The sequence below is a fragment of the Drosophila albomicans genome, chromosome 2L (genome assembly GCF_009650485.2).
Source record: "Drosophila albomicans strain 15112-1751.03 chromosome 2L, ASM965048v2, whole genome shotgun sequence".
Taxonomy (NCBI): Eukaryota; Metazoa; Arthropoda; class Insecta; order Diptera; family Drosophilidae; genus Drosophila; species Drosophila albomicans.
Window position 1 is genome coordinate 2,739,372 of NC_047628.2, and position 13,302 is coordinate 2,752,673.

The 13,302-nt window shown below is 34.4% G+C and overlaps 3 protein-coding genes and 3 non-coding genes across 8 annotated transcripts in view; 3 read left to right on the top strand and 3 right to left on the bottom strand.

The window, feature by feature from the left end:
• Positions 1-3,059, top strand: part of LOC117565780 (protein outspread) — a 68,568-nt gene extending 65,509 nt beyond the window's left edge. For 2 of the 3 annotated variants that reach the window (XR_004571925.2, XR_004571927.2), the window contains 6 exons: positions 31-165; positions 441-580; positions 650-799; positions 867-978; positions 1,200-1,528; positions 1,878-3,059. Coding sequence is in view for 1 of the 3 variants with exons in the window: in XM_034245057.2 (XP_034100948.1) it covers positions 31-165; positions 441-580; positions 650-799; positions 867-978; positions 1,878-1,883 (543 nt within the window). In the remaining 2 variants the exon portion in view is untranslated. The remainder of the gene's footprint in view (positions 1-30; positions 166-440; positions 581-649; positions 800-866; positions 979-1,199; positions 1,529-1,877) is intronic. The other variant, XM_034245057.2, reaches the window with a different exon arrangement.
• Positions 1-13,302, bottom strand: part of LOC117563489 (protein spaetzle 4) — a 165,102-nt gene that overhangs the window by 40,420 nt on the left and 111,380 nt on the right. The window lies entirely within an intron of this gene.
• Trnap-agg (transfer RNA proline (anticodon AGG)) lies at positions 3,148-3,219 on the bottom strand. Its single transcript has one exon. It is a non-coding gene; the product is annotated as a tRNA-Pro (tRNA).
• Trnap-agg (transfer RNA proline (anticodon AGG)) lies at positions 3,422-3,493 on the top strand. The gene has a single exon. It is a non-coding gene; the product is annotated as a tRNA-Pro (tRNA).
• On the bottom strand, positions 3,580-3,651 carry Trnap-agg (transfer RNA proline (anticodon AGG)). Its single transcript has one exon. It is a non-coding gene; the product is annotated as a tRNA-Pro (tRNA).
• Positions 7,872-8,518, top strand: LOC117565784 (uncharacterized). The gene has a single exon (XM_034245060.2). The coding sequence runs from the start codon at positions 7,951-7,953 to the stop codon at positions 8,353-8,355; it is 405 nt and encodes a 134-aa protein (XP_034100951.1). The 5' UTR covers positions 7,872-7,950; the 3' UTR covers positions 8,356-8,518.

Sequence of the window (13,302 nt, forward strand, 5' to 3'; positions counted from 1 at the left end):
CTATATTAACGAGAGACACTTTCATTTTAGACACTCTGCGAAAAGGGTCTCAGTGCCATGGAATCATCACATCGCCGACTAATATGCGATATGGAGGAGAAGCACAAGATAGAAATTGATCGATTGCTAGCGGAAAAGGAAACAGCTCTGGCTGAGGAGACACAGGTTTATGTTACTCTCTTGCCATCAGTGCTTTCTAAATGACTTAATTATAAGACTCCTTTGACATATTGGTGCCTTACTTTGGGTATCAATATATCAAATATAAATACTACTAATCCAGGTTATAGAGCAGGATATATATTTAAAAGAATCATTTTGGCGTTGCTGAAAACAATTCCCGCTCCTGCTTCTATACCTATTGATATTTTTGATAACTGTCTTTCAATTTTCCATTCAAGTCCTTTAAATCTCACATCTTAATGATTATAATTCGTTAGGCAACACTGGCCGCTTTGGACGCCATGCGTAAGGCGCATGAGAGTGAGGTGCAACGAGAGGTTTCACGGTTCAAGTCTGAGTTTTTACATCAGGTGCAACGGGGTGAGCACATGCGAGGAGATGGCGCCAAGCTAAAAGAGTAAGTCGTTTTTACCACAATGAAATACCCCTAACTTTCATTTTATTCTGAACGCTAAACAACAATCAGAGAGGAGCTCGACGAGTTACGTTTGGAGATACTGTCCTTTTCTGAAAAATATTCCATCAAGTGTGTGGAAAACGCAGCATTGGAGGAGAAGCTGCATCTGGCTAACGGGAAGTTAAGGCATTTTCAGCAAATGCAACAGCTGGAGCTCAGGTAAGTTTCAATCTGACAGAACTGATCAGAGAAACAGAAACTAACCGTCATTCATTTCATATCGCAGAAATCAACAATTTCGCGCCCATCTGGCATCTGACGATCCTAGCAGCGATGTGCATTTCGTCCAAGGCCTAACAGCTGGCTCCAAAGACGATGCTTCTTGTGAAGATAGCGAGGTGAGCATTCTTCTGATTATGCGAGTTGGATTTGTGAAGTGTGATTATGCCTAAGTGATTTCTACCTATTGGTAGAAAAACCAATACCTGTGACTAACCCTAATATTAGAGAAAGGACAAACAAGCAACTAACTGAACTTTATTACCATCTTCCACAACACAACACACAACACCACAACAATCAAAACAATCGAATATCAAAATTTCGATCACAAACAAAGCCTGTTCAGTGTGCACCACAAATAATGGTTGATACTCGTACAAACACAAGAACAAGAACAACGACCACAAGTAAAAGAACAAGAAGAACAACTATAGAAACCCCCTGCATCGGGACTGCCCGAGAAATTGGATCAGAACCTGTTTGTGATACCCTACCATAGGCAAAATCATTGCCAAGTGTCTGCTGCAAGCATACCTGATAGTGGCATTGATATCGTTAATGTCGATAAATTCGATAGAATCGATAACATCGATGAGCTCGTGTATGAACCGTGCTACAAGCCGAGCGATATATTTGCCCTGTATCAGAATCGTTTTTGTTTCCAAGGTAAACGAAATGCATTTCTCGTTTCTAAGTCTCTCCGTTACTTTCTCTCTCTGTCGCTCTCTCTCTCTCTCTTTCTCTCTTGCTCTCGTACACACTTTTATCACAATACAAAACTCCCACACTCTCCTGCCTTCGTCTTTCACTGTCGCTGTTATTTTGTTTTTGTTTTTGGGTATGGGACATACATACATACATACTAAATATACGTAAGCACATTTCTGTTAGTATTAAGTACTCACCTGTTGGCTTCCACAAAAATAACACAATATTCGTTTTAGAATATAACAGTTAACCAATATCCAGAAATGCACAGTGCTCAACCTTAATGTCTTTTTACGTTTTATTGAAGGTTTGAAAAGCAACTCGACGTTTGGAAAGAATTTAAGAAAATCCACTGCGAGAACATCACCAGCATCATTGTCATCAATATCACCATCACCAGCATCATCATCGTCGTCATCAACATCACCATCAAATGCAGAGACACGAAGAACAGCAACAATAATAGTACAGAGCCCCGTCAAAAAGGGACCCAGTCACAATCGAATCTATAAGACAGATGCCGTTATTAATATTCAACAACAGCAACACGCAGACAATGCAATAAAACAAGAAAAAGCACAATGATCAATGCAATGAAATAACGACAAGAATAAAACAAATAACCAAGAGCGAACAACAACAACAGAACCAGTGGAACAACCAAAGAATAATTAGTGCTAATAATAAATAAATAAATAATTTTAATTATTTAACATATAATTAACTAAACCAAATGCAAAAATCAAACGAGAATACACACTTACATGTAAATATGCGAAAATCATTTTATAAATTAACAAAGATGATGTTGGTGATGTTGACAACAACAGCAGCGGAGCAACAAAGCTTCTTGTAAACTTTATACAGCAAAAGATTGAGTTAAACGCTAACAACGACTGTTCACCCCCTTCCGATGGATATAGGAAGGGACGTTGAGCAATGGAATGACTAATGACAACAGCAACAATAACACAACTCACAACTCACAATAATAACAGTACGTGTATCTGTTATCTGTTATTAGACAAAATAGTTTTTCTTTTGGCAAAAAAGCATTAAATTTATGTATTTATCAACAGCTTTTCTATTATTGTATCTGTAACGTTTACCAGAATTTTCTATGTCCATACAATGTGTCATTTATTTATATAGTGTTTAGATGAATTGAAATCAAATCAAATCGAAGAGCAATAACTAATACATACTATACAACCTAATTGCTCAACTATTGTATTTATGCATCGAAGGCATTGCATGTAACTTGTTGTGTTTATGTCCTTAATACTATATCTAAATTGTTTTGCAGCATGCATATCTTTGCGTATGTGTGTATATATAAATATGTAAATGTAGAACTCTAAATACACATATATACATATTTGTTTTGTTAACCATTGGTATTAATGAAATATTTTACTTCTGATGGAATTTTAATCTTACCATATTAGTGGCAAATACAATACATTTAATATTATTTAAAATTAAGTCGTTATTTGTGAAACAAAATTAAATAATAAAAAAAAATTATAAAACAATGTCTATAGTTTGATTACACAATTAAAAAAAGTTTTTTAATTGGGCTCGTCCGGGATTTGAACCCGGGACCTCCCGCACCCTAAGCGGAAATCATACCCCTAGACCAACGAGCCAATTGGATGGATGGCGGCAACTAAGCTATTTAAGGCAAAGGCACCAAAATACCGGTTTTTTTCATAAAATGAAAATGACGTTTGTGTTTTATTAATGCTACTATATAAAATCATACACAACAAATTTAAAAAATGTAAATTTTAAAGAAAAGATATAAATTAATTTGGCCAATTTTTAATGTAAAGTTAACCAAAACATATTGGCTCGTTGGTCTAGGGGTATGATTTCCGCTTAGGGTGCGGGAGGTCCTGGGTTCAAATCCCGGACGAGCCCAAGAGTGATTTATATTTTAAAAAACAAAAACCATTATTTTTTAATTTAAAATTTCCAAAATGTTTATAAAAAAAATATTAGCACTTGGGCTCGTCCGGGATTTGAACCCGGGACCTCCCGCACCCTAAGCGGAAATCATACCCCTAGACCAACGAGCCGGTGTTGCGATGGCTGGTCAAAAAGTTATTTGATATTACATCTCAAATAGTAAACACTAAATTAATTTTATTGTTGTCAAAGTAAAATGAATAACAGAAAACCAAAATAAAGTGTCTTTCTATAAAATTGAAAAAATGTGTATTAAATAATAATATCTATATTCATATCAATACATATGTACATGTTTGTATATAGCAAAAACGTAAGAACCAAACATTTTTTTTATGTAATCACACATATGTACATGCGCCTTATAATCAGTTTAAGAAGCTATGCTTAAATAGGAAAAAGCTAATCGATTCTTTGTTTTTTTTTAACTTTTTAGTCTTTTGTTATTCGGACGCTTTGAGCATATTACGATTGAGGGCTGATAACATAAATTTATACAGCCTTTCAACTAATTGACGACGACAACTTTAATGTGTCATCGCATCTTGGGGTATTCAACATGTAGCAAGTAACAAAGTACATGCTACAAGCGACGTGCAACGACAACAACAATTACGTGCCACTTTAACTGCACTAGCATCAGAAAAGCCTCAAATGTTGCTGGCATACTTTTTGTCGAACGAACACTCGCTGCAGTAGGAATTTGGGCTGGTCTCCAGAATTGTTTCTGGTTTAGATTTACGACTGCTGGAATCACAATGCACTTAAACAGATGTAAGTTCCGCAACTATTGCAGTTAAATGGAAATCGAAATTGGGTTTCAGGCGAATCACTTTCAAGTTCAAATTTAGTTTCAGTTGAGAAAAATAGTTCAACGTGGTATTAACAATGTACATTATATTTACAATTATCAGGCTGCGATATTTACGCATATCAATTTGTAATAAATTGAAATTTCTAAAACACTTTCAACCTTTATTGGATTGCAACTGTATTGTCTTTATTCGCCATTAATTAAAAAAAAATGCATGAAAGAGAACAAAATATAGTCAAAAGAAAGTTTCACTATGAGCAAAAACAAATTGAAGGCCAGAATGTGGTGGCGAATTTGCAACTCTTTTCGATCAAGATAACGAGCAATTGATGAATTCGCAGCGCCATCGACATACAAACCCAACGTGCCACCGACACACCAAGCCATCGAAGCTGTAAACCAGCCAGCCACTAAACGATCAACAAGCTGCAGTTTGCAGCACACAAGCAGAGGGGCCACCAACGACAACAACTCTTTGTAAAAACAAATAAACAATTGGTAATTGTTACTGTTTGTGCCAGATTCAGCGGACTGGGATTTGGATGTGCAATCAGCCTGGGATTGGCGCGGACACCACTGAGGCACGGTAACACACATTCTGGGTAACACAGAAGGCAGGCCGGTAAATTGCCTTATCGGTACATCGCATCAACGGATCATCTGGCCACAATCTTGCTGCGGAATTGGGAAGTCTGAAAAACGAAAGTCAACCTAACCTTGTGGGATCTACAGATAAGACTAGAACAAGTCATGCTTAAAGGCGTCGTGGAGTGCATTGCTGATTTTTGTACTTTTGGCAATCGTGTAAAACATAAATGTATCCAAATTGATCATCAAATGCTCCTGAAGCCTTAAAGATAGTGGTGACCCAATGAAACCATTTGGGAATTTCTTAAGGATATAGTCTCTTCTTAACAGAAGTAGAGGATTGGGAACTATGAAATCTGTTTGCTTTTTAAGGATAGCAATTTGTTGTCATCACGTTTTTGGTAATCTCATATTTGCAAGGTACAGCAGCAGAAGGCGAAGGAAGATAACATGATTGCAATGCGAAAGTCACATGCCCATCCAAAGGCCATAAAGAAAGACCAAAGCGGCAGAGTTACACATGCCTGATGTTGATATAAAATCAAGAAGCATTGCATAAACATCGTGGACAATGGGCTACCTAATTGAACTGATCGTAAATTGCGATAGTTGTGCCACAATACGAAAGGTTTGCTCCCGTTCCTGTTCCCGTTCCCGTTGCTGCACCTATTGGCCTTCCCCGTCCCGTTCTCGATCCCAATCGCGAAGCTGTTTCAAAGCTGCGGCACTGGAACTGTAAAGTCATATATCCGCCATCACCATACACCTCTTTTGAACACAATGCGTAGTAGAGAGACCACATGCCCCAGGGGAAGCAACTGATTAAGATCATCAGCAGTCAAGTAAGACTGTGGTAGTGCATGTCACATATTGTGTGAACGAATACATGTTGACCGCCAAGAGATTGCAATTATGTTAACAGTTCACACAATCTCACCAGCAGTGACAGTGAATGTGATGCCACACCAGGTCACAATTCAATTAAAACAGAATAAACGGAAGTTGAATAAGGGACTCTCTTACCTCTTAATACCCACAAACTTAAATCACATATCACTGACATACATGATTGATTTTTTAATTTTGCAATTCATTTTTTTATATTTAATATACGTTGAAATAGAAAAAAACACATCGAAATTGCTGAAAAAGTAATGAATAATTATTTTTTAGGTAAAATGTGTATGTGTGTGCGATCTTATCCGCCGTATTCATCCTGTCGCAGTAATTCCCATCTGTGTGGACTTCGTTCTCTCTATTACATTACACATATACATATATATTAATATATGATTTATGTTTTATATGTTGCATTTTCAGCTGATGCGTCTAGTATATTGACCAAATGCTAATCATTTGAATCGAGTAGACTGCAACTCGCCATTTAACTTTTTTTGTTGTTAGTGGGCTGCAAATATATAGCAATTGATGTTGTTATTGCTGTCTTGATTGGTGATCTCACTTCTGCCAACATATTGCGTATCAGTGCACTTCAACCACTCAAATTACATTTTGCCCAATCGACTTGGTCCTCTAAGCCAATAGCCGACCCACATTGGCAAGTCGATAGACACAAAGCTATCGGTATCATCAGTTGTGTCACAATGTCGATTTCCGTAAATGTTTAGAGCATTAAATTATAAGACCGAAATCCGAATTAAAATGTAAAACAAATAAATAAGTACTAATAATAATTAATAAATATTACCCAAATATAAAATATATTTTATATCCGTCAATGTACCCAACAGGATGTGTACCCCATGAAGTCTATGTATGCCTGATCAGCGTCAACAGACGAGACGCATAGAGATAGAGGTAACATTTTTTTCGAGAATACTATTATTCTTTTTGATTAAAAATCTATATATTTTGTACTTAATGATATATTTTCGATAATAGTATATCGAAATACCAAATATAACATTGGGATAATTTTTGAATTTTTTCGATCTGTTTTGCTTTTATTGAAAACGCGCATGGACATGGTCAGGCAAACTCGAATACATGTATATATCATCCTTCTTTTGATATTAAATGACAATAAGCGGCGTGACGTCACTACCTCTTAATCTAAGTGTTCTATCGAACGGCTGTTAACATGGAGCTTATGAAATTAAAGATGCTTCTTTTGCCTTATACGTAATACAAGTCCTATGGGTACCAAGCTATATCACTCTTCAGCCGTATGGGGAGCAGTTTGGTTTTCTTTAACAAGCAGAAAAGTATGCAACGCATTTTCCACTTTCACAAATCATGCTAAATTTGCATTAGACAATACCTAATACCACTTTTCCACGCCTTACTTATAAGTACGATAACACATCGAAAGAATGTGAGAGCTTCTTTTCTATTAATCCTATTAAATTAAACTAATATAGTATTCACTTACGGAAATCGCAACTTTTACGGTCTCCCACAAAAATGTTTGCCTCTGGCCTATTAAATATACACTGCAAGGAGTAAGGAAAAATTAATAAGAAAAAAATATAGTGAAATATAGAAATACAGAAATGAGTGCATTCTTGAAGACCCGATTTTATGAAATCGCTGGTGCACTTGTTATTTACGGAGTCTCGTGGACATTTTCTGTTTGTTTGTTCGAATTGCAAAATCGTAAATGCTACAAATAGAGAAATAGACAGAAAGTCAAATCTTGTCACCAAATAACTAATTTTCATATTTAATTGATAAGTGATTAGTTTACAAATAATCGTAATACATTTAATTTACCTGCTGAGGCTCTTTCAAATCAACACAAATTCGTACCTCAGGCGCATGTATGTTCATTCGAAGCAGCCAAACTGATAATACTATGTATTCACATTGAACTTCATCAACTTGGATTTTACGTATCGAACAATCAGACTGAAGGGAAATTCCAAAAAAAATGTTGATTATATATACTGTATGCTGTATAAATACACAACCAGCGCTGGTAAATAATTTAGTATTAAGTTTGAGCAAAGACAGAGTAGAATAGAGTAAAAATCGCCAATAATCGAAGATGACGAACGTGGTATCCTCAATGTTGAAACCTGATCAGCCATTTAAGGAGCTTGGATGTCCTTCCTGCAATCTCTTGTCGCTTAACCATTTGGCGTTACAGCAAAAAATAAATGCAAATTTTATCTTTCATGCGATTAAAAACTATAAAAAATCACCGACCGATCGCAAGACGATAACCTTCATTAAAAATAAGTTTCAGGGTCTAAAGATCTTATGGCTTGAGTTCCAGCGCAGGGATAACCAAATTCGACGGTATTACAATTGCAAGGAGGATCAGCACGAATACTTTCAACAGGAATTGTTTTCGCTCGTAAAAGAGAAATATATGCTAGCCCGTGTTCTCATGAATCGCGACAGAAAAAAATTACTTTTACATACAACTTTCGAGACTGGAAATATTTAAAGTTTAAAAAACGGAAGCAGATTTAATAATTGTCTGTAATTGTTAAATTAAGTCTTTTTCATATATGTATGTATAGTATGTGTACTTAAGAATATTAATACTCGCCGAAGATATAAGAATACTCGAGAAGATATGATATGTTTAGAAATAGATAGATATAAGAACTTAGATGCCTTGGTTACTTTAATTTAAAATATAATAAAAAAATATATATACAAAATAGATTTTTAAACTCAATGTACGGAAACTAATCAACAATACACTTAAAAAACACACACACAAAGGACTACCCCTTGATTATTCTCATAGGGCAAGTATAAAAACAGGAACGCTAAAAATTAAACACATTATTATTATTCCTTAAATAAATGCACCGAAGGCTTATTGATTATATCTATATAGTACGTTTAAAAAATACCATACAAAATATAGCAAATTTTTGACAACCTAAACAATTAAGACCAGACAGCAGCAACGTTTTTGCCTTATAAAATAATTTCTTAAATAAATTATATATTTTTATCTAATCGCAACTACGCTTGCTATTTTTCATTTTGCGATGCGGAAATAGGCGTGGCACAAATCTGAAAGACATTCGATCTGCGGGCAACAATAACAAGTGCTGTCGAAAAAATAATAATATTTTTATCCATCTGATATCTAATGTTTCATATGAAAAGGCAGTCCAACATACATGACTGTTGTTGATACTGATCAAGAATATATATACTTCATGGGATCAGATGCCTCTTTCTGTCTGTTAGATAAATTTTCTGCAGGCACAAAGTTATAACACCCTTCTACCCTATACATAGCTTGCTAAAAGCGACCGAAGTGCCCTTAAAAAATCTAGAGGCTTGTCGTTTGTCTTATACAATCGACAAAATCGTTTGTCTTATACAATTTTTTCCTCACAAAAGTCTTAATAAAATATTGCTGACAGATATTCATTAAAGAATATTAACAATAGTCACTAGACTATACCATATTTCGATTTATTATCTCTAAAATTAAGTACTACGCAATTGGGGAATACCAAATAATTCTTAAGTGGTGAATACCTCTTTGCACGTATACCGAATAACAAATGGGTACAAGGGTTTCTTTTTGATGAAAAATTATTCATGAGTTTTTCAATAGAGTACACTTTATGCTGCCAGTGCGCTCGCGGCTGATTTGAACGACGATTATCAGACTGATGTTAAGTAATGAGCTAGGTAAATCAATTTATTAAAATTGAAACAAAATGAATAGTTCAAGGAGATGTATGTATTACACACACACACACATATATATATATATATATATATATATATATATATATATATATATATAATATATTCAGGAATAGGTCCACCACGACCAAAATAATTTGATAATTTTTATTATACACCATTAGATTTCCATATCGGTATATAGGTAAAAGACACCGCAAGAGTAAAACACGCCGTTCAAAAAGGCATTTCTAGTTAGATTTCTCTTTTTCTAGCTTGTTTGAGGATTTATTTAAGCAGATTAGTTTTGGGAGATCTATATATATTGTATTATATTTTTTTTTGTTATGGAATATATTACTCTATATCCTCTTCTCTCAATCCTTTGCCCGCAATCCTTTGTTTCTGATATTTAATGCATTTTTCGCTAAAATTTGCATTTAAATTGGTAAAATTAAAACTCACTTCCAGTTTTTGTAAGATGTAACTTTAAAATTAAAATATATTTGATGCCATGCGAGAGTACACTCAAATCCGTCTAAGCCCCATGTAAAAAATTTTTCAATTACCATCAAGATTTCCAGGTTTTAATCTAAAAGAGATTTCGTATGTAATTAGCCCATATGTATATATATGTATATGTATATGTCATTACCGGGTATTTCTTATTTGAAAGAAGTAGTTTTCTTTCTTGTCACGTCGATAAGATAAGGTTTCTTAATCACATTTATCATTGAGTGGAAGTGTTGTCAGGTTTATTGAAGCTTATCGCAAAGCTGATAGATGGCAAAGAGTATAAAATACATTAAAAAGTAATATAAATTTTTTATAAGTTTTAGAAAAGTTTAGATCTCAAGTCATAAATAAAAGTTACTCGATTTTGTCGTGTGAAGCTGATATCGGGTAATTGGCGAATTCTTTAAGTTGCGAAACTTCATCAGGAACCACCATCAGGACTGTTAATAAATCAGAATAGAAGTAAATAAGTAGTTTTCCAATTGAACATCAACGAAATATTTTTCGGTTTCGCTTCCACATAATGGTAATTGAACACCGCTTAAGGACATGATTAAACTTGTTTTCGAACACTGATTTGACTTCAATATGTTCGAATCGTTTTTAAGCTTCTTGTCAGTAGATATGCACTATGCACTTAAGTAACCTAAACCTGCACTAATTAAATTCGATTATTATTTGAACTTCAAAGCATATCCATAAACATAGACACTGAAAAAGTTTTGACCTAACTTCGAATAAGATTTTTTAATGCTATTAAACTCCAAGGCATTGCAAAGTACATAAGTAGTAAATGGCCAAAGTACAATAACTGAGCCTCGAAAAGCAGGGACAGTATATTGATCATACTATAGTAGTCAATCGATAGCAATAACCCACGTAAGATACCCAGAACATAACATAAGCACTCAGAAGGATCCCACAAATGGCAACAAGGGAATACAACATGCATATCCTAATGGCGCGAGCGTGTGCTAATAGTCAATACCCTATACTTAAGGGAATATATAATGCTGAGAGCAATTAGAAACTCACATGTTAACTTGCTGCTAGCACATCTAATAAGCTGACACTGCACATCTATTTACAACTTCCTATACTGTTCTCGGCGTAACAAATAAATAATAATTTGTTTGAAAGTCGAACATTGCAATATGCCAACGGACAAATGCTGGGGTAGCAACCAAAAAAAGGAACAATAATCAATCGCATGGTGATAAGACTTTTAATTTAATCGCTATCTAATTACGGTCAACAGAAGAAAGAATAACGAAGAAAATAAAATAGTTTAATCAGGCAGATAAAAATCAAAATGCTGCGTGACACAGATGCAAAGAGAATCTAAAGCTAAAGATATACAAGTAACGGTTAGAAACAAAAACAACATGATTGTCTTAATCGATAGAGTTCTCCACAAAGTTGCAGAAGCTAGTTCGATTTATTTTTAAAGATACAGAATATTCCTTGATAAACCTCAATTTCAGATTTGGCGTTTCTGCCAGGCTCATGGTCATGATTGCGAGTAAAGTACAGAACACCTCTTAATGGCTCAGATTGATCTTAAGAAACAAATAATTTTTCACAATTTTTATACCCGCTACTCAAACGGTATGTATGTACTCCAGCAAATGTATGTAACAGGCAGAAGGAGTCATCTCCGACCCATCCAGCAATTCATGAAGCATCAACAGCCAGACGATATAGCCATGGTCTGTCCCTATGGAAAGAATACGTACTTGCTATGATCAGCATACCGCACTGTTTTGCCTTATGAGACGGGTATCTTACAGTCGAGTACCGGTATAAAAAGTCGAGTAACTGTGCTGTACATATGGAAAAAACTACAGACTTTATAAAATTTTCGTTAAGACAAAAATCTTAGAAGATATTCAAGATATACTTTTATATTACAAAATCAGGCTAGTGCGTTCGGATCATAATTACTTTAGTTGATAATCTGGTATATATTATACTCTATGGTATATTTTGAATGTAGTTGAATAACATATATATAGCTTTTGGTATTTACGGTATATTAATTCGACTGTAGCTTTCTTGTCATATATAAAATCTGTAGATTCTGATAAATAATTTAGATTTAAGTTCTTTATTTATTTAGCTGTAATGTTTAAAATACAAATACCACTAGTTTAACTTTTTAATATGTGATAATAATTCTTATACGTTATATGTAGAAAAAAGGAAAGTGTTTTGATATCATGTAAATTTCATTTTAAACTCATTTTTAAAGTATTTTTTATTAACACATATTTTTATTTAAACTTAAGTTATCAACTATCTGTTAACACTATGGGCGGCGGGTATAAAAGGAATAATAACAATAACATAAAAACAATAACATGGGACTGTTTTCTTAAAACGCAGAAAAATATGCAAAGCTTTATAATTTTTCTAAATCATGCGAAGCAATCCCAATAACCATAGCAAGGAATTGAACCCTTGTGCGTTCGGTCGATTTCCAATTTCAACCATCGGAAGTATTGCACCACTAGTGGTTATTCACCACTGACCAATAAATTTGTTATTGCTTAGTGTTGCCACTCACTCAGTTAAATGATATTTCACCAGCGCAACCCATTTCTCTTAATTTGTTAGAAAACTCGGGTAAGTGGCCGCAATTTGTGCTGTTTGTTGTACTACATGTGCGCAACGTAGCAAAATATGCGTTGATGTTATATGCATAGCATATTAATAGATTATGCATTTAATATTCTTTTATTATTTCCCATGCCCAAACTACTTCAAATTATTATGTACGTCTTGTTCTTACATTGAGAACTGAATAAATTGTCTAGATATTGTCTACACTCATTGCAACGCTACATGATATGACTTTTTATTTTCACCTCCTCACTGACTATTATTAAAACGGGTAACTCATATTCGATTCGAAGTGTTTAGAAGAAGAATTATATAACACCAATTGGTTAACTGTAAAACATCGGTTAAGCCCGATAACATGAATCAACCGCTTATATAATCAGTTAAGCGCGATATAAACGCTTAAGTGATCGGTTAACATCGGTTAACCGAATATTTAATCGTTAACCGTTATATCATCGGTTAACCGGGATAACGTCGCTAACCGATTACTTAAACGGTTAACTTCATTAGTTACAGAAAAGTATTCTTTAAAGTATATGACGAAAAAGAGGTAATTTTTATTATTTAATTTTATAGAACTTCCTAGCTAAAC

Coding starts and splice junctions, on each gene's coding strand:
- LOC117565784 (XM_034245060.2), top strand. CDS start 7,951: ATGACGAACGTGGTATCCTCAATGTTGAAACCTGATCAGCCATTTAAG.